General features: G+C 29.2%; 2 protein-coding genes across 8 annotated transcripts; one reads left to right on the top strand and one right to left on the bottom strand.

Moving 5' to 3' along the window:
• The first annotated feature begins 1,436 nt into the window (after positions 1-1,436).
• LOC141460836 (uncharacterized) lies at positions 1,437-16,366 on the top strand. 7 transcript variants are annotated; one of them, XM_074141230.1, is made up of 14 exons: positions 1,437-2,656; positions 2,732-2,871; positions 4,901-5,382; positions 5,457-5,578; positions 6,165-6,261; positions 7,522-7,590; positions 8,669-8,768; positions 11,224-11,434; positions 11,752-11,799; positions 12,456-12,727; positions 13,285-13,490; positions 14,035-14,196; positions 14,620-14,790; positions 15,835-16,366. In XM_074141230.1, exons 9-14 carry the CDS (start codon positions 11,766-11,768, stop codon positions 16,241-16,243), a joined length of 1,254 nt encoding a protein of 417 aa, XP_073997331.1. In that variant the 5' UTR covers positions 1,437-2,656; positions 2,732-2,871; positions 4,901-5,382; positions 5,457-5,578; positions 6,165-6,261; positions 7,522-7,590; positions 8,669-8,768; positions 11,224-11,434; positions 11,752-11,765; the 3' UTR covers positions 16,244-16,366. The 7 variants fall into 7 exon arrangements, with proteins under 7 accessions (XP_073997331.1, XP_073997336.1, XP_073997332.1 ...); XM_074141235.1 differs by lacking the exon at positions 11,752-11,799; XM_074141231.1 differs by lacking the exons at positions 1,437-2,656; positions 2,732-2,871 and having other exon boundaries at positions 4,909-5,023; positions 5,218-5,382.
• LOC141460843 (lipid storage droplets surface-binding protein 1-like) lies at positions 3,216-9,404 on the bottom strand. Its single transcript, XM_074141246.1, has 5 exons — positions 9,274-9,404; positions 7,759-7,895; positions 4,151-4,336; positions 3,430-3,577; positions 3,216-3,347 (listed from the first exon to the last, which is right to left on the bottom strand). The coding sequence occupies exons 1-5, from the start codon at positions 9,278-9,280 to the stop codon at positions 3,337-3,339; spliced, it is 489 nt and encodes a 162-aa protein (XP_073997347.1). The 5' UTR covers positions 9,281-9,404; the 3' UTR covers positions 3,216-3,336.
• Positions 16,367-22,205: the final 5,839 nt, after the last annotated feature.

The following is a 22,205-nucleotide window of genomic DNA, read 5'->3' as shown; positions in this document are numbered from 1 at the left end:
TGAGTAGATAATTACAAAATTTTCTTCGCAAATTGGCTGCGATAATTATAAAAGCGGTTTCTTTTTTTTTTATGGTGACCTTTTCCAGGGTGGACCTCCTCCACATTTTGCTCAAGTTAATATGATTTTTGTTTTTAATTTAAATTGTGTAGGTCTCAAGGCGATCAGCCATTTCGTTTTCAAAAAAACATTGCTAACCATTCTAAAGTGAGATTCTAAATTATTAAGAGCAAGAAGGGATTCTGTAGCGCAGAGCATACTTCCCTGAAAGTTCCGGATCCATTATCCCCTCTCTGCAAAGGGAACTCATATTCTGATGCAGTTAATAGCAAAGGTTGTCGTGGACTTTTATCTTCTTCTTCTTCCATGGCGCTACAACCCAATGTGGGTCTCGGCCTCCTTCAACATTGTGCGCCAGTCCTCTCTATTTTGCGCTGCCAATATCCAATTTCTTACTCCCAGCAGGGACCTCGCATCATTAGCCACACCATCTATCCATCTCATTTTAGGCCTTCCTACTCTTCTCTTATCAAATATCTGTGCCTCAAGCACTTTTTTAGGGGTTTCGTCTCCGCCCATTCGGACGACATGACCAGCCCATCTAAGCCTGCCAATCTTAATAAATCGTACTACGTCCATCTCATTATACAGTAGGCTTAGCTCCTGATTTGATCGCAGTCCCCACGACTCTCCCTCTTTTACAGGCCCGAAGATCCTTATGAGAATCTTTCTCTCGAACCTTAGCAAACTTTGCTCATCACTTTTGGTAAGAGTCCAGCATTCCGAAGCATAGGACAACACAGGACGGATAAGTGTCTTGTATATCCTTATCTTGGAAGTGCGTGATATGAGCCTACTACTCATATATTTATGTAAACCAAAAAAACACCTATTAGCCGCAACAATTCTTCTTTTTATTTCGGACTGCATGTTATTGTTGCGATCTACCTGGCTTCCAAGGTACACAAAACTATCCACTCCTTCAAAAGTGTGTCCTGCTACTGTAATTTGATTAAGTAGCTCAGTCTCGGTACACATATATTTTGTTTTTTCTTCATTAACTCGTCAGTCCTATATCACGAGCAGCTTTCTCCAAACTTATGAATGCTTCTTTGACTGCACTGAGGGATCTGGACTTTTATGGGTTAAGGGAAAAAAATATGCTTTTGACAGTTTTTCTCGCTCGTATCTCTTGGGCAGATCTATTATTTTGGATCCTTTTAGTACCCAGCGTTTTTCCCCTTCAGATATTCCATTCTTGATCTCTCCCCTATTCTACTATTTTACACAGTTCATGTCTCTCATTATTCATTGAAATGGACCCTCTCTTGTCAACATTTTCTTACTGATTTTTTTGAATCTTTTATTTTAAATGACCACCTTCAACTTAAACACAATCCATTTTTTGTTTTTTTTTTTGTTCCAATCTTTGTAACATATTTGGTCAATTTTTCCATAATTATTGTAGTTGTCTATAGGCTTAAATAAAAAATAAATTTTTAGGACAAGAAAAAACATAATAATTTATGGCTATAGGAAATTTTAAAAAAAATTTGAAAAAATGTAAGAATTTTCGGAAATATATTTTTGTACATTTTGTACAATATACATTTTACGCTATAGTTTTTTTGTTTTTTTTATGTTTTAATATTTGTCTACTTAGAATTAAATAATAATTAAAAACCGGAAGGAACTGCTATGTAATAAGCACTGCTCAATTCTCAGTTTGTAAAAAAAAAGATGAAAATTGAATAAAATGATTCTGCTTTATGTATCGTATTCTATCACCGTAAACATTTTCAAAATAAAATTTTTATAAATTGTGATTTCTTATTTTGCCTTGTTGACTAACAAAATAAGTAAATAAATAAAAGAAAACTAAGAAATAAAATAGATTTTATTAGGTAAAAACAATTTTCATTAAAAAAAGAAAAAAAATTGAAAGTATATATATAAAAAAAAAAAAAATACATAATTTAATCAATAAATAAATTGTATAATTTATAAAAATAAATTGTCAAACCTTTGTAACTGTATTTTTAAACAAAAAATTAAATTAAATAGAAATTATTATTCATTTTTTTTGTACACCTATCTTTTTGGATAATTTGCTCATTTGAGATGTTCAAATATTTTAGAATCACTCCAGCTAGGATGGCAACATTCCTCAAAACTCCGTGAAGTCCGAAACAGTTTCTTCAGCTGGGAAGTTACCAGAAGTCAAAAGATATTGCATTTCAATGAACATATTGTGACTTCTTTTCTTCAATGAATCCAATGTAGTCGGAAGAAGAAAGAGTTAACAGATGACTCGTTAGAGATCACCATGTTCTTTCTCAGATATCTGGAGGCGGGTGAATTCTCCGGTGGTACATCTTTCTTCAGTTTATGATTAGAAATGTAGCCTTCAAATGTACATCTAATAATGAACTTGTAAGTTCAATTTATTTTTCAGATTAGGAATTTCTAGAAACGAAGCGTATTAATGAGGAATGAAAGATCGTTTTATTCTTTTACCCATTTCCTGTTGGTACTGATTATCCAATCGGTCCAATAAATATTGTGACAGATCGACTACAGTTACAACTGCAGAAGATTCAAAACGTCTAACCTTAAATCTTAATTCTAGCTGCACAATTGTTACATTGACCGATGTGTAGGTTTTTCAATTTTATTTTTTTTAGTATATTTAATACTTTATTAGCTTCAAATACAAATGATGTGTTTTTAGGGATGAACAAAATTTATTATTATAAATTTACAACAAAAGAGACGGTGATATTGAATTCTTTGTATCCAAAGAATCTTCTTGGTACCAAAAAGGAATTGAATACAAGGAATAAAACGTATTATATTTTAAAGAACAAACGAGTAAGTCTTATTCTTTTAATACTCATCGAAATAAAACAACCATTTTATATTTATATCTTTCTCTAGTTGTATACTCTACAGTATTTTCAGCAGATTCTCTTTAATCGGGTGATTATATTGTGGAACAACCTGTAGTACCTTACAGTTCCGAATTTTAAAAACTTTTAATCACTTCCTTTTTTATATCCTTTAGTACTTAGGCAAGCCCATAAACCTTGCGAAAGCCTATAAAGCCTATTATTATTCTATTTCTACGTATCTAATTTCGATAAGACCCTGTTAAGAAAAAAAACAAATATGCTTCCTGTCTTAACGAGGTAATGAAAATCAATGAAACTCTATAATACTTTTTAATAAGAATTTATTTTAAAAAATATATATTTTCAATATTATGTATAACAGTGGAGTATCACTTTTGAGCAGTAGTATTTCTTAATTTTTGGGATATACAGTAAAGTACAGTAATTATTCTCCTCCTGAAATATTATTTCGAATATTATTAAAACCATTATACAAAAATAACTAATTATTAGTGGAAAATGTTACTAAGAATCCTACCTTTACTTTTACCATCACTCTGATTTGCATGGGCATAATTTGCAGCAAATGTAGCCACTTTCTGTGCACCCTGAGCCGCTATTGCAGTGGCTGCATTTATTGCCGGTTCTACTTTATTGCTAATTGCATTTTTTGTATTTTCGTACATCTATCGAAAAAAAAGATATACATAAATTATTATGTGTTTGAAAATTCGAAGTTGTATAGAATAATTCTTAGCAATTACTACAACTGCTTAAAATATCCTTGTATTAATAATCGCTTATTCCCCCCCCCCGGATCTACCTTAGGGCTCTCTCCCCTCCGAAAACAAGGGCTTTGCAGTATAAGTTGTAAGAATGCAATCACAAATTTTTCCCCTCTAAGTGGGTGGATACTGGATACTTTTTCAGATTTAAAAGATTTCCTGCGGACATCTTTGTCTTTCAAATATGAATATCGCACTCATTAGTATCACAAACCTACATCTGCATATAGCTATTAAGCATATCTGGAGTATTTTCTTTTTGTGCATCCACAAAAGACTCACCAGTTTCCAACGAAAAGTCACAGTGAAAGTACCGAACCTATTCTGGACTGGATTAAGGGATTGGGCTTTCCTTCCAAAGGGTTCTCATTCAAAATGCAAATAGAAACTCTTAAAACGTAAAATTGATCAATCACTTTCTACAGAACTTTACTGAATCGGTTGTTTTTAAATTAATCAATATAATAGAGCTACCTCTCCTGGCGGAAGTTTAATACAAGGTACTTTTTCTTCAACAAAATCCAGACTTGTACAAAGTAATGAGTCTACTTTCTTGATTGGGCCATCGAGTTTTGCCGCTAATGGTTGTGCACTTTCAGCAGCCTGTTTTACTTTTCCTTCTGCTGTTACAAGAACAGAATTAACTAGTGAACTGGATTCCTGTTGTACATTAAAAAAAAAAAAATCAATATTTAAATAAATAGAAATAAAACTTATACTTAAGTTTATTAAATGGTACCTATTCAATCGAATAATAAAACTAAAGGTAAATTAAGTTAGGAGTAATGTGAATTCTATTTGCTAAGAACAAAAGAGATACTAAGTAGTGATTAGCGGTGAAATTTTGTTCAAGCAAATTTTCTATAGTTGAAATTTAGTGCTTTTAATTACGCTATTATAAAAACAACACTGCTGAGGGTTGAGTGAATCCAAGAGTCTATGCTTCACTGGGACCAATGTGAGACTACAATAGATATAAAAGTGCAAAGGCACTCGAAGTAATCATGAAATTCGCAAAACCTGGTTAGCTAAACAATTAATTCTTATTGTATTGTACAGGAGTTAAATCCAAAGATACAATGTTCTACATGACAGAAGTTCGAATACTGCTTGAATCACTTGTGTCGTTCTCAGGGAAGAACATCAAAACTTAGATTCCCTCGTAAGTTTGAAAAACTGTTGGTGATATCTCCTACGAAAGTAAATAATCTTCTTTCTTTCTAGGAAATATACATACCTCTGAATAAAAGTCTCCTGGGTACAAATTTGAGAAGTAGTTGAACCGATTAAAAAATTTAAGGGTAATATTCTCGGCAGAAATATTTTGAAGAGCTAACTATGTATTAGGTAAATCTACAATTAATTCTAAATAATATTCTAATCTAAGCTTTCAGCGCCTTTCATACTGCTTAGTTTAATTTCAAAATTCGCGGTATCTGGCTGTAGGATGTAGGTTATGATATATAACCAGTGTTAGTAGTTAAGGTTAAAAATAAAATCACATGATTGCACGAAGAATGACAGAGAATAACTGTTTTCAGATAAGTGTTAGATCGAATGCACAATTTAAAAATATGACAAAAGTATATATTTTAAAATAAAAAACGATTAAATTGGTGGAAATGCAGATAGCTTAAGATGTACAGCCATTACGTTTTTTAAGAAAAAGCTTTGAATTGTCTGTCCACATGTCATCTATGATTATGGTACAATTTAAAACTTGTTTTAAGTAAATGATTAATTAGAAGAAAAAAAGTAATAACTATATATCTCATTACAGCACAAGTTATGGTTCAATGTATGAGTCAGCTGGTCAATAATTGGAATAACTTTGAATGATATAGCAGTAGATAAAGGAAGAGGTCAAGGCTAGATAAACGACACTGTCAAACTCATTAACTGGTAATTTTAGTTGCATAAATAATACATTAATTATAAAAAGGCAGTTTGGAAGTGGGAAAAAGACAAATGTAGCAAAAATAAAGTTTTTATTTAAAAAAAAAAAAGAAAAATAGTACTTTTTTGTCATCGCGTCTTATTAAATTTTTATGAGTTTTCACGACATATACTCATGCGGAGTTCCCTAAACATGCATATCACACATGTCTGACTGTTAATCTATTTAAACAAACAAAATTCCCAGCAACTGTGAATCATTGAATCATTTTCAATTTTTGAGGAGGGAGATTTCTTATAGAGCTACCAAATTATTATTTTGTGAACAAATTTACTTTCTTCGGAACAATTTTCTGTTTAGCTATCTACATAATATCGAGTAACATTTACAAAATAATATACATGTTAACAAACCAAATAATGTTGGAGTTCTAAGTTTGAGAAATAGCTATTAATAAGTTTTTAAAACTGAAGAATGAGCTTCGTGTTTTTCTTTAGAATTGCAAAAACAATTACTTGTAGGCATTGGGTTTATTTATATATTTCAATATTTTTCTAGAAGTAATTTTGAGTGGTTTTTGAACTTGTTTAGGTTGAGTCGTGTCTGACTGTTCGTCCAAAGGTCAATGAAAATTTTAAAACTTGTGATGTGCTGCTGTATCAATTCATTATGTTTGATCTATTCAAAGGTAACTTGAATTTAAATGTAAAATTACTGTAAATTGTTGCAACTAGAGAAAATGAAATTCTGTGCGTTATAAACTAGGTTGTACATTTCAACTTTTTACCTTAAAGAAAATGTTACATTTGGGAAATATTCTTTAGTTTCTCGAAAAAAGGCCAAACGTCTTCAATTCTACAGTACCGAGTTTAATTTTTATCGTCATTTAGATTTATATGTGTAATTTTTGTTATATCAATATATCTACTAATAAGGCAATTGAATCAAGTTGGTTAATTGGCAAATTATACATAGTTCATAGTGTCAGCTATGATTCATTCCCATTGTTATTGGCGCCACAATAACCAACAAAGAGGTTAGCCTTTGTCATTGGAGTTTTTCCATTTTTATTGGGGCAGAATTATTGTCTGTTGATTGAACACTGAATTGTTGAAATGGTAATTGTTATAATTTTATTATTTCTTTTGCAGTGCGTCCTTTGTTAGGTAATTTGTATTAACAAATTATTATTATTACGTGAATCAGTCATACGAATTTCTTTTACTCCAATTACAGTTGTAACAAATTAAAACCTTCATTAAGGCCCCCTAAAGTATCGGTGTTTTCACTTAGAATGTTCTCGTTCGTAAAATGTAAATGTGTAGTGAGTGGGAGAGTATGCAAATGAACTCGTATTTGGATGCCAAGTGCACAGGCTCTACTTGTATTGTTTGAGTGTTCGAGGTGTCACTGTAAGTTACACTTTGTTCGTGTTGTTAGTGTGGAATATCCGCAGAGAAAACAAATTTTCCTAGAAGAAATAGTCAGTCCCTACGATCTAAGGCATAGCTTGGGAACTACCTATTTCCATTACCCACAAAACGTTTTCTTTTTTTTGTCCTGGCCATCTAATCCAAACCCTAAAAATCACGAAAAAATCAATTTTAACAGAAACAAATTAATTTTTATTGTAAAACGGCATTCCCAGTTTAATGGTATTCTCTTTTTTTAATAACTCAGAAACCTGATTGAGTGAAGTCAGTTGTCTACAGTTCCGTTAAATTGGGAAATATAGGGTTACACTTAAGGTTCCTTAATATATAGTTGATAGATCCAGTAAAAATAGTTTTCTTGTTCGAAGACTTGATCTTATATAAGAACCGCACTTTTAAGACTCATTTTCCTCAAATGCATGTTAAAGTAAAAATTCAATTTAGGGAAACTGAATATGATCATTACTCCTCTTACCTTTTATTAGCACGTATTAATTAAATTTATTTTGCTACAGATAAAGAAATCGTACAGTACTAAAGAGCTACATTGTCATCTTAGATGCTGATAAACCTGCCTAAAACAGGTAATAATGATTCCCGTTAAATAAAATACGAATATTAAAGTGTGGGAAAAGTGGGATACTTCTTGATAAATTTAAAATTAATTTTTTTCATTTATCCAAAAATCTTTTGTGTACTCATTTTCCGTGATTACAAATTAAATGTAAAAATACTGTTAATTAAAAACTTACCTTTACTTTATCATAAATATTGTAACACATGTTGACGGTGCTTTCAACTATCGGAAGCTGGGCTACTCTATGTACAGATTCCATTTTCGTTGGACCATTCTGCATTGTTGGATTTTGTGCAGCCATACTTTCTGGTTCTTTAAATAAATAATTTAAAAGAAAAAAAAAAATCTTATAAATCTAACAGTTGAATAGGAATAATAAAAACTGAATGCAGTGACACAGCAACGTTTAAACACACTCTGTTCAATGATTGTAATAAACTAGCTACTTATACTTTGAACCGAATGAATCACTGCCTAAATACACACTGTTGTCAGTTGTGAGAATGATGCAACAACGTACAAACATGGTTTAATGACTGTAGATAATTCATTATAGTAAAAAAGAAACTTACAAGATTGTTATGTAACATAATCTTATTTTTTACCTAATTTTTTTTTTCATTATTATTTTTAAAATGACTTTCTTTTTAATAATTCGGAGAAGATTTAAGATCATTTCAAATTTTCGGAAAGTATTTTCTTTTTTTATGTTTTAAAGAAAAGTGAAAAGTGAAGTTAAAGAAATGCCCAGTAATTTATGTAAGTAAATTATATTTATGTAAACAAGAGATTTTGAATTAGTAGATTCTACAGTTTATCTGATTTTCTTCGAGAATGGCATCAAAACATTTTGTTAAAAATGAGTTAACGTTCCGAAAAAACCTTTTGTCCAATAAACTGAATGGCACAATTTTGTGTTAATCTTAACTTTCTGATCATAAGAATACCGCATCAAATGTTTTAATTTTCGGTGCTTTTGAAAACTTTTAAAGCTTGTGATTGCTCTCATAATCATTGTTTTTTAAAAATATTTTTCACACTCATCTAATGAACTCTTAATAATAATAATTTATTACTTTTTCTAGAACATGAATCACGCGAGGGATTCACGATATTTTCCAATAAAGATGCCAAAATCTTTGGATGTAGTGGCCAAAATTTTCAACATTTTAACAGCGATTTTTAGTGAGTAAAAAAGATATTTATTTCATTTAATTACAAGAAAATCGATTTTTTTTTTTTTTAGAAATTAAATTAAATTTTAAGAACTCTTTCACAAAAAGAAACCTAAATCTTGTGAAGTTTGAAAAAAACTTTAATTTTAGAACTTTCGAAATGGAAAGAGTCATAAATTTCAGATTTGTTTTTTCAGATCATATTTTTAACAAAGTTTAAAGGTAATCGATGTACCGAGAAAATCTATACTTTCCGATTGAAGGACATTCATCGCTAAATTGCTTTTGTATACTGTGGAGGTACGCAGTCGAAATTTGAGCTACTTGCGATTTATCATTTTTGACCTTAAGCGTTCATTTAATCGCGAGGAGACTCTATTCAACTACTTTTCTTTCCTTTTTTTGAACTCAGGGCTTCTTAAAATGTGTATTTTCGGTGAAAAATCAATGTAGAAAATTTCAAAGAATAGGAAAAGTACAGACACTAAAATAATGTGAGTCAAAATAAAACTTACTAGACATTTTGTTTGCCTCGTTATGTCCGAGCTGTGCACCGATTGGAAATTAACCGTGAACTGAGACTGTTATACTATTTAATTTTAGCTCTGTGTTATCTATAACATTTACACAATCATCTTATTGATACATTTAATTACAGAACTATTAACTTATTATTATTATTATTATTATTATTATTATTATTATTTAATTGGCAAATAATTTAATTTTATTATTGTTATAAAATATTAGTGCTTTAATTTGACTTCATTATAGATAAATCAATGTAATTGATCTTTCTTTTACTATTTACATTTTGTTAAAATTATCTTTAATTATTCGGCCCAAAAAAACAAATAGTTTTTTGTAAGAAACCCCTGAGAAAGTATAATATATTGTTGAGGTGAAAATATTCTATTGTGTGGACAATTCACCAATTTCCCAGCGTAAAATTTAACTCAACTCAAGGTTAAATTCAAGGTACTATTACATAATATTAATATTGTTTTGAAATAATTTTTTGTAAATATTGCTAATTAAATTTATATCGATATACTGTATTAATTTCTATTAATGAGTAAAGTAAATAAAGTATATTGCGAACTTGCTAAATTTACTCAACTACTGAGTTTTCAAAAGAAATAACACTTTGAGGTCTTCTGAGTGAGAAAAAAGTAGGGTTTCAGGACGATAGGGAGCTGTGTTACTTTATATTTCGATTAGGATTCCTCCCAAGGAAAATCCAAGGGCTGTTTAGCGATTAAAATCCATCAAATTGAAGTTCCTTCTTACTGATGTGTTATTTTTATTTTATTTACTTATTTTACTCTGATTAATATACAACTTTTACTTGAAACATCTTGCCAGAAATATAAGGGTATTCAGAGAGAGAGAGAGAGAGAGAGAGAGAAATAGAAAGAAAGAAATACGTTTATTAATGTCCTGGGACATTAGTCCCTTAAGGACAACAAAAAGTATATACATAAATTTAATGAACTAAAATTTCTCTTCTGAGTTGCTGCCAAATTAATATATACAATATATACAGAGTAAAACAAAAAGATAAAAAATAAAACTAAAATTCCATTTCCGTTTTAAATATATACACAAATCAATACATAAATAAAAATGTTAACTTAAAAGAAAAGAATAGGTCTACTGCTTACAATATAATAATTATATAATGATAATAGTAACATTAATAACAATAATATCAATAATAATAGTAATAGTGATAGTGATAATAAGTAGAGGAAAACATGACAAAATAAAGATAATAATTAGAACAAAGAAGTAATAATAGTAATAATAATAATAATAATAACTTTAATAATAAATCACTGATTTAGATAACTTTTGATAAGATGTTCGTATAAATGATGTTTAAACGTATTGACAGACTTTGCACTCAAACCAATCGGAAGAGAGTTCCATAACTTGCAAGCTTTTAAATAAAAAGAATTTTGATAGGTTGCAGTCCTAGGTGTGGGCGTGTACAACTTTGTATCCGCTTGTCGAGTGGTTCAAATATATATATATATATATATATATATATATATATATATATATATATATATATATATATATATATATATATATATATATATATATATATATATATATATATATATATATATATATATATATATATATATATATATATATATATATATATATATATATATATATATATATATATATATATATATATATATATATATATATATATATATATATATATATATATATATATATATATATATATATATATATATATATATATATATATATATATATATATATATATATATATATATATATATATATATAGAGAGAGAGAGAGAGAGAGAGAGAGAGAGAGAGAGAGAGAGAGAGAGAGAGAGAGAGAGAGTGAGGATAAATAGGATTCCATGTATTGTTGGTCCTGTGTCAAATATTTCATTATTTTTACTTATTTAAAATTACAGGATACGTTCAACACTTGGAATAACGAACGTACACGTCATGGTTAGCCTCCCTTACAGAGTCAACCAGTGTTCCTGATGGAAACATATTCGAGTTGAAATATTTACTTCAAACTGATTTATCAACTGCTGATAATTGGATAAAAGCCGTAAGCCTGTCACGAATACAATAAGAATGCATGTTTCAACGAATAAAATGAAAACCAAAATTAAGGTATTTATTGAAATCATTTGCTAACTTAAAATAATGATACTTTTAATTAGCTCTCATTATATTAGGATCCAAAAATTACTGTCAAAAATCTTTTAATTAATGACATTTTTTTTCAATTATCCTTGGGCCAAATGTTAATTATAACAAATAGCAAATTTTAAATTACAGTTTTTTTTTCCTGGCTAAACATTGGTTAATTTTAATGAACTCGTTAAAAGCTTTTTTTCTTATCGATGCTTTAATTACTAAAATTGGTGCCACACAATGTTTTGGGGTTAAATAAATTATATATATAGGTTTAATAATTTTTTTGCTAGGCAAGGTGTACAAAATGGATAGAACGCTGGAGGATAATCAAAGCACTGGTAAAGGTTTTACATTATTCTATGCAATGATCTCTATGCATTTATTTATAATTCTTATATTCTGTGCAGTATTCCCTTTTTCTATTAGGCAGTAAATATATTTCTTAATCTTTTAAACAAGAGCTTTCGATCTGTTATTTTTAAGGTTCCATTCTGGAACTGTTGAAAAATGTAGGTGAGCAGAACTGGATAATTATTGGTAGTTTTATCCGTCATAGCATGCTTAGATCGGTTTCAGAATTTTAATCAATAAACTTCCGATGAAAGCATATAAGGAATACAATAAATATGCGTGCTACAACGTAAAATAAGTAATGTTGTAATTCCGGAACGTTTAGTTAAAACTAATAAACTATAAATATTAATTATAAGTTACAAATTCATTTTAAGTTCAAAAATTAGGTAAACGCAAGCCCTACAGCTCTGCTGTATTCAATCCAATGCATCATAAGCAATGTAATACTGCAAAGAATCAGAGTAATTGAAATAGAAAGGGAAACCCTTTCATCAAATAAATTTGTGTTTGAATAAAATATATCTATTAGTTTAAAAAAAAAAACTGTTTTACTATAGTCATTTGTAATGTTTGAGCTATAATGTAAACTATTGTATGTTTTCATTATTATTATTATTATTATTATTATTATTTTTTCTAGTAGTGCGATTGTTAAATCTTGAAGAATTCGAAAGGGTGCTGAAAATTGCTGAAAATAACAAAAGCATTGAAAAATTATTGAAATTAAGAAAACTATCTGTGGGAAATGGACAATTACATAACATGGGCAGTGATACCTACAAGCAGAAGATTAAGTTGTTGAGAAAAGATGGTAAAGAGTATGAAGAATCTTTTATAGTGAAAGAAGTTCCTAGTCATCCGTTGGTTAGGAGTCATCTTTTGAAACAAGGACTTTACGAAAGAGAAGTTAAGGTGAGTTATTTTGTTGAAGTATAGGTTATAGAAGGAAGTAGTGTTTTCCCTTGAGTATAAACGGCCGCTGATGGGTTGTGATAATATATGTGTTTGCTAAGTTTATATTAAATAACCACGGCAGATTAAATAACAAAAACAAAGTAAAAATTAAATAAGTTTCTAATATTGAAAGGACACCCAGGTCCGGTCGAAGAACTCCATCTTGCTAAATAAGAATAACTCACCGAAATCGAGGACAAGGTACTGATCTGCCACTTTGCTGAATTGTTTTTTATAATTAATATTATTATTATTATTATTATTATTTTACAAGAGAGAAGAACTCACATTTCGTTTAATGTATATCCATTGTCGCCCTTATTGTTAGCTTTCTGTTTAAAGCGCGAGACTTCTCCAAATTTTCGTTTATGACTATGTTCTAATAAAAGCAGTCGTTTCTATGCGGTACAAGGACATCTCCAGATGTTAAAGATGGAATAGTTTCAATCAGGCTTAGATTCTGCACCATGCAGTGCCAATAAAAATAACAATTAATTCATTACTTTGTTTGCTAGTACTACACTGAAGTGTTTCCATTGATGGAAGAATTGATCGCGAATGCTGGCATTAATGTGGAGAAATTATGGCCAGAATGTATTGGCTGCGATCCAAACCAGTACGTGATCTTGGAGGATTTGAGCAGATCTGGTTATATAGTACATCCTTTGGACAAACTGATGGACTTGGAACATTCACTTCTCTGTACTACAGCAATTGCCAGGTAAAGTTAACTCCTTTTTGGTTCTCAGATTGTGGTTTTTAGATTAATTTTACCTTTACCTTCTAAGAGGCAAAATTGATCAACTGGACTGGCGTTTCGCCATGTAGGCAAAACATTCTTAAGAAAAGAATGAAGTTGGTTGAATTAAAAACCTTTTTTTTTTTTGTTCTTAAGAATATCTTGGTAAGTTGTTGATTACTCGGTGGTGCTGCAGTGTCTCACTTGGCCCTAATAGGGACACAGGAGATCTAAGTGCAGAATACTCTGTCAACTATATCTACTAAACTTAAAAACTATCAATGACAGCTTTCTGTACAATGTACATTATAAATGTTTTTATTTTAGGTCATATTATTTTACAAGTATATTATATTAGATAAATAGTGCCATCTTTAATTTTGTACACTTCTTTTGAATTCATTACTACTAAGTTAATATTCTGTTAAAATCCTATTTAACAATGTCTACTTATGCTGATGAAAACTTGAAAATTGAATGAATTTACATTCTTTATATTTATTTATTTATTTATTTATTTTTGTAGGCTTCATGCTCTTTCCATAATACTTGTTGAGCAAGGTTTACTGAACGAATCGCCAGTATTAAAGCAATCATATGTTGGCCGGAAAAGCGGAAGTATAGCTACGGCTATGAAGGCACATTTTTCCAGCTTATACAATCTATTTTCACAATGGGGAACTGAATGGTATGTGTGTTATGTATAAATATATTTAGTGTAATTGTATTTTAATGTGTAGCCAAGGGGTTTTTTTTAGTTGTTTTCTTGACGGCTCCATGCTTGGAAATTTACCAGATATCTGTTCATTACATTATATTAAAATTCCCTTTTTAGTTACGAGCTATTATTAGAACTTAGCCCTTTACATGGGTTGGCATTATACGAAGAGATTTTAATAACGAAATATTTTTTATCCCTTATCTAGAAAAGTTAAAAGTCCTAAAAATAAAGAAAAATGACCGTAAACATTCAAACAAACATAAATAAGAAACAATGAATTCTGTGAATTGGCAACACAATTCCATTAGTAACCTCCCCCTTATGACTTATACCATTGATGATATGTTTCTCAATGATTCCTTTAATTAAGTGCCACTTATAACTTTACAGGAAAAACTTGGGAAAACAATTGGTAGACAATGCTGATGCATTACTGGTGAAATATTCGAATATCTGCCAGCCTAGTTCAACGTCGTTGAATGTGCTGAACCATGGTGACTTGTGGCTGGGCAATATTATGTTCAAGTATTGTAAAATTACTGGGAAACCAACTGGAATTAAGTAAGTAGCAATATAGTTTTATCTTCTTCTTTCATGAGTTCAGAGTCTCTTGAGTATGAAATAGACAAAATTTTATTGTTAGGAAAGGTTCTTTCTTAGATTCTAAGAGAAATTGCAACTTTTTTTCCTTCGTTATAAAGTGCAATACTTCTAAAAGTACTATGTCAGACAAAAAATTAAAACAAATCGAAATAAAATAGATATCCAAACAAATCTCGAATAGATATTAAGAGAATTATGGAAAATAAAAAATAAAACTTTAAAAAATGCTTCCCAGTTATTTGGGATATTTAAATTTTACATTAAATTATTTTAAGTTACTTTTATTTAAAATTGTAAGCCTTATCTTAAATCGATCCTTTTCAACCCTGTATTAATTTTTCACAATTTTAGTAGAGATACTTCGGTGTCCCATTAGATTGCATAAACAACAGTATTCTAAGTATTTTATGTATATAAATCTAAAACTTAGCAATTAAATGACGTTTACATTAGAGTAATCGCTCTGCAAAATAGTCTCTATCTAGGTAATAATAACTCATTGTGAACTACACTTTTTTTATATTACAAAATGTTTTCAAATACCTATACCCAGGGCCGGATTTTCCTATAGGCTAACTAGGCTTCAGCCTAGGGCCTCAAGATCAAGAGGGGTCTACATTCAAATTGTTAGCAAAATTAAAATTACACTATTCTAAAAACATAACATATTATATATTACATTTAACATATTGATATATATCACAGTAGTGATGTATTTTATTATCTTTCATGTAATTTACAAACTTAAAAATGGGAGGTGAAAGGGGCTCTTAAGTGGAATAGCCTAGGGCCTCTTCTCATCTAAATCCGGCCCTGTCTATACCTACCTTATTATTCGTATACTTACCTTAAATCAGAAAAAAAAAATTAAGAATTACATTAATTAAAACTGATGTGTTCAATAAATTAATTAAAAATGATGTGTTCAATAAATATTTACTTGAATAATCACAATTATTACGTATATTATCGTTAATCTTATCATTTTACTTTCTTTTTCAGATTGATTGACTATCAGTTAAGCCATTTCACTTCTTATGCCCTTGATTTGCATTACATCTTACGAATCAGCAGTAAAGATTACATATACAAAAAACATTATCAACAATTATTAGCCATCTATCGAGAAACGGTATTAAATACGTTCAAACAATTCAATTTTCAACCAACAAAACCATTTCCATCACTAGACGAGATCAACAAGGAAATTGATTGCAAAAAATTATATCCATTAATGGTATCAGTATATATATCGCCGAGAATGTATGAGAAAACTAGAAACGCTATGACTAAAGAACTATCAGTATTCCAAGATAAAAATTTGATTGAAAAACTTATGGACATTGATGAATATAGAATTAGAATTAAAGAAATCTTTGAACCATATCTAGGTTGTAATCTATTAGAATAAACATTAAGTGACACCATTGTAAAACGTACATTTTAAAAAAATAATGCAGACAATATTTTTAATTCAATTTTATTAAGTAAATATCACTAATGATTAAAGGAAAAATAAATATTTCTAAAGTAATCACAATTGTTTTATTTATTTAATTCCTCTTTAGAAAGAACTCATTAATTAAAAGAATAATAAAAAATATTAATTAAGAAATAATCACAATTGTTTTATTTATTTAATTCCTCTTTAGAAAGAACTCATTAATTAAAAGAATAATAAAAAATATTAATTAAGAAATAATCACAGTTGTTTTATTTACTTCATTTTACCCCAAATAAGTGTTAAAACAGGTAAAAGTCAACTTTTATAAAGCAAGTGCTGCAGTCTGGTAGCCACTTCATAAAGTAACAAACACTTTTTTGTTCTTCATTGTTTTTTTTAATTAATCTAGCATACTAATTAATTTTTTAATTAGGAAAAATTATAATTAGATGGTATTATGTCTTTGTTAATAGATTTAATTAGAATTAATCTGAAATAAATTTTATTTGCTGAGAAAAAAGCAATAAATGAATGTTCCTTCCATAGAGGCCATATTGACATTGCTTCTATATAGGTAAGTTAAATTCGCAGGGCGGGAGGGTGGGGCGATTGATTTTCATGATTTTTATTAGCAATCTGTAGTACACAGACACTTTTTTACTTTCGAATTTCTGTAACTTATAAAAGGGAAGCCATCTTTTATTTAAATAAATATATTTATTATTTTTAATTAATTCCTTAAAAACTTTTGCATCAATTTAAAATCTTCTTAACCAACATTTGTCGTACTTTATGACTGGTTAGACATTTTCAGAGGTTCTTATTACCACATTCTTGCACTAATTTATAACCAACATTGAGCCACTTGGAGATTTGTTAGATATATTTCGGGTGACCAACAACAGAGCAGTGTTCTCTCATCCATCTTCTAGAATCTAAAAGTAATTTGTTTGTGTGGTATTCTCAGACAAGTCAGACATATTTAGAGAGACCGACGACAGAGTGTCCTCTCCCCTTGAAGTCTTAGATCGTACTGAAGGTAATCTGTTGTTACAGTTCTATATATAGAAGTCCAGTTAGTGCTGCACTCTGGTGGCGCTTATTGGAACTATTGAAGAGACTGACAACAAGAGATCCTCCCCCCTTGAAATCTTAGATCGTACTGAGGTTAATTTGTTCTACTTATCTATATATAGAGGTCCAGTTAGTGCTGTTACCTGGTGGCGCTATTCACAACTATTTTTAAAGTATTTGTCCAGTAAGTGCTGCTACCTGGTGACACATTTTGAAACTACTATTAATTTTATTTAAAGCAGGTTTTTTGCGCTTTTTATTTATTATAACTTAAGATTTTTATTTTCAACTACCTTTTCAAAATACTTATATTTCGTGACGATTTTTAATTTTGTTTTTTATAAATATAATTTTAATGCTAAATCTAAATTATAAATAGGTAAATAAATATAGACGACTTAAATTTATAAGTCAATCTTTATTCTGTTGCAATTACATACATATAATTATAAAATGATATAAATATGGTTTTTGAATTAAAAATTTGTTAAAATTAACTAGATTACAAAGTGCTAATGCATAATTCATTTCATATCATAACCACTGCACATACATCCATTGTTCTTCAACGTCTTTTTCAGATTGGCTTCAATCTAATCCTCCGGTATCGGATGTTTTTGATCTGAAAATAAAGAGTAATGTATTTATTGAGAGAGTCTTTCTTTTCAATTATATTAAATTATAACTCAACTGCTGAGTATAAAATAATTTCTTATTGAAGTACGAATGTATGAAATAAATTTTAAATCTCATAAATGGATTGTTAATTAAACGAAATTAAATTCAACTCCCTTAAAAAAAGTTGAATTTGATTCATAAAAATGAAAAAAAAATGTTATGGAAATCACAAGTATTGCATTTGGTAATTGTGAAGAATCATGATTAAGGTAAGTTATGTTTTTTTATGCTTGGTAAGAATAAGTGTTATGAAACGTGTGTCTCAACTCAAGTCTCACGACACTTATGTCTTGGAATTAGATTTTTGTTGAAGGTATCATGCACAAATAAACCCACGGGGAGATTACTTTCGAAAGTGTGGGTGGGAACAATTAGGAATCTTGAGAATTACAAAGTTTAGACAAGGGCATACTTTTCGAAGCCCACTGCGCGTTGTTTATAAAGAAATAATTACTCAATTGTATGTAGTTAGTGACTTAAACACTTAAATCATTAAATTGAATCTAATTGAAACATCTGGCTAGTATTCACTTATGGGAAACATTGATAATTGCGATCAAACGAAATAATTGAGTGAAAATTGATACTGCTTTTACAAAAATAAAACGTAATATTCATTGAACCTGTCGGTTAAGAAGTGTTACATTATGTAAATAAGGACGGCTTGCAAAATATTAAAATCGACTTATTAAATCGACTATGGACCAGTCAATAGTAAAACAAAAGAATTACTCTTCTGTCAAAAAAAAAAAAGAAGGAAATATTAGTTATTTTTGTAAAAGCAATACATACAATAGCCTTAAAACTAATCAAAAAATAATTAATATATTCGTATATTACAATAATTCAATGAAGAATACAATATACCATAAATAACCTTAACAGTGAATGTAAATGTGATACACGAAACTAAAGACCTGAATTCTACATACCTATACGATCTAGTGGAGAACCTGAGTACTACTGACTGCTAAATAGTTCACGTCTTTGCCGATAGAACGCTCCTGCTTGCACTTATGGCCGCTTTCTTGTACAGCTTGAATCGTCCAATTTTCAATGTTTCTGAAATTTTAATTTTAATTAATTACAATATAAATATAAATTTGCATCATCGGGGAAATTTAGACAAGTAAGCTTATCGTTTCTATCGAAGAATGCCATTGCCAGTCAAAGAGTTAGAAGGTTATTAGGATCGTGTAAGTCTGACTCTTGGGATGCAAAGAATAAGGTGTACGATTCGTTATCTGAAAGCGTGTTGCTGTATATGTCTGAAATCTGGGGATTACAGTATGCTAATGTTGTAGAAAGAGGACAATTAAAATTTTTTAAAATGTTGTTAAGCTTGCCAGTCAATACTCCAGATAGTTTTGTTAGAGTTGAGACGGGACGCTCCCATGTTATATGTAAAATATTAAAACGAACTCTTCGATGGTGGAGTAAATTACTGGAAATGTCTGAGGAAAAATTGCCCAAACAATGTTATAATAAATTATTGCAAATAATAGATTTTAAAAGTGTTCCTTTTAATTGGGCAAAAGATGTAAGGGTAATTCTAAGAGAACTTGGAGCCAAAAATGTATGGGATTGCCAAAATTTGGACAGCGAAAACTTGAAGAGTCTCATTGACAGTATAAACAATCATTATTTAAGTAAAGATATAGAATTTATATTAAACTCTTCATTTAATAAATACTTTCGTAGAGTCAGTAACCTTGGAATACCAGAACTTATCTTTATTATAATATAAATTTCTGTAAACTTAAATTGATCTCACAATTGAGAATGGCAGGTAAAAAATACTCTAGGATTGTTGTAAATAGGGAGAGAATACAATTCAATAAAGATGTATATTGTAGATGTTGTGGTACAGGTGAGAAAGAAGATCTGCCTCACTTTCTGCTTTATTGCCCAGCCCTTTCTCCCTATAGAGCAATATACCTGGACAAGTACATTACAAGTAATAATATGTTGGACAATCTTGAATGTATGCTATCTGATTTAGATATTAATAAAATTAACAATGTATATCTATTTGTAATTAATAGTTTAAAATTTATAAAATTCATGTTGACATGAGATAGTAGAAAATCATTTTATCTGGAAATAATTAAGTTATATATTATGTTTTATGCTGTCTTTGTTAGTCACTAATGTCAGATCAGTATTCAAAAAGCTTTGATCTAAATTTGTTTATTTATGAAAGATATTTAATTTGATTTTCAATGTTTACATTTATTTTTTTTTTTTGTAACAGTTGATATTTTATTTTATATTCCCACTCACTTGCTATGAATGTAAAATTCTAAAAGCAATAAAGATATATATAATATAAATATAAATATATATTGACAGTGCATGTTACTGGGGGGGGGGGGATTTTGCTATCATTTAAATAAAATATTGATGGACACACGATTACCGGTTAGGGGATACAATATGCTTGTGGGCTAAGTCGGATAAAATAAAAAATATTAACCCATTAGAATGTCTAAAACTTTTGGAATTTAAAAATGCCTTAAATTTACTAAGTTATTTGCTTTATTCGTTCATTATATTCCCAACCTAAAGGTCATAAGTTTTCTCTCGTTATTTTAAATAAATAAAAACAAACTTACAAATAGTTAACAGGGAGAGAATTAAAATCTTCTGCAATGAAAATGACTACGACATAATAATTGATAACACAAAATTATTAGATTTATTGACTAATTAGATAAATATATATATATCAAATAATTTATTACCTAACAAGTAAAAATATTTGTTTTATCATCATACGGTAACAATAAACCGCTTAAAAACAAACACATAGAAATTTATTTTTATCTTTCTAATTGTGTATTAACTAATTTTTTTATTTACGCCGTCGTATAAATTTAAAATAATTACAAAAATTCTATAGCAAAATTTCCTATCTCTTTAAGCAATTTTTAGAGATTCCCGTTTTACCACCAGAGGCCCAGTTCCCTCATTGGAAATAGGAGCAAAAAAAAACCTGGAAAATATCCAGTATAAATGCAATTTATAAAATAGCACGAAGGATCCCCAGTAGTTGTGAAGACTTTTGGGCTAGTTAATTGTGTTAACTAAATAGTTGTAGTATTTAGTAGACACTTTATTTCTATTGAATACTTTCAAAGGAGAGAAAATATGATATATAAATACTTTTAAAATGGAATTACTGAAAAATAGACAGAGAAACTAAACTATTACATAAATATGAGCTTTATATCGTATATACAAATAATGCGTAAATTAGTATATTTCGCTTTTTTCAAAAAGTGGTGTACTTTTAATAGAAATTAATTCAATTTTAATGTTTGGACTTTACTTTGATGTTCAGATTGTTTGTAATTGAAACAAAAATAAATCTGTTACTAAAACACACAAACGATTCAACTTAGGAGTTATCAGCTTATACGAATATTTTAATTTTAACACCAAAAAAAAAAATGCCAAAAAAAAAAGAGATAGTTGCTCTATTTAACAAGAAACCTTCAGAATAACATAATTTACACTTACAGGCAGAAGGTTTTAGTGGTTGGTTTTCTTTCTTGCATTGGACGTGTCCTAACTGGTACAACCAGAGAGTGGGTGTTTCAAGACTGAAGTACAGTACTTCTGCTTCTTCTGGCGTACTTCTGCGTCTTCTGGCGTACTTCTGCTTGACAGTCCGACTTCCTGTGTAAGGTATAAATTATTATCAAGGATTTAAAAAAATAGTTTAAAGCATAATTACAAAGATGTATTTAAGTGAGAGCTCTATAATTCTGCGCCCCAAAAATAAATTAACTACGATAGAACAGAAGGTGATCTTCTAAAGTTTAAGTAAAGAAATGATTTTCAATTTATAAAACTAACGAAATAATTTTCTCTTAAGCAAATAATTACATATTACAAATAAAATAGGTTGCAAATTAAATCAATACCACCTGGAAGCAGAAAATTTAATAAGTAAATGCGTAACTTTAACTGTAATAACTGTTTACAATATTCAATATTTTAAACCCTGCATGAAATGTCAAAATAAGTATTTTTTTTTTTTCATTTAATTTCTTATAAAATCAATAAATATAGGCAAACCCTGTGGACAGGCTCAGTTTACGAAGTACAAGCTAAAAGTGTATCAGAATATTGGTTTAAAAATTTTGTTATTTGATCAAAAAAGAGTACTGGC

Source organism: Rhodnius prolixus, unplaced genomic scaffold (genome assembly GCF_049639745.1).
Source record: "Rhodnius prolixus isolate KJV_2025 unplaced genomic scaffold, Rpr scaffold_6, whole genome shotgun sequence".
NCBI lineage: Eukaryota > Metazoa > Arthropoda > Insecta > Hemiptera > Reduviidae > Rhodnius > Rhodnius prolixus.
This window is presented reverse-complemented; position numbering and strand designations above follow the sequence as displayed.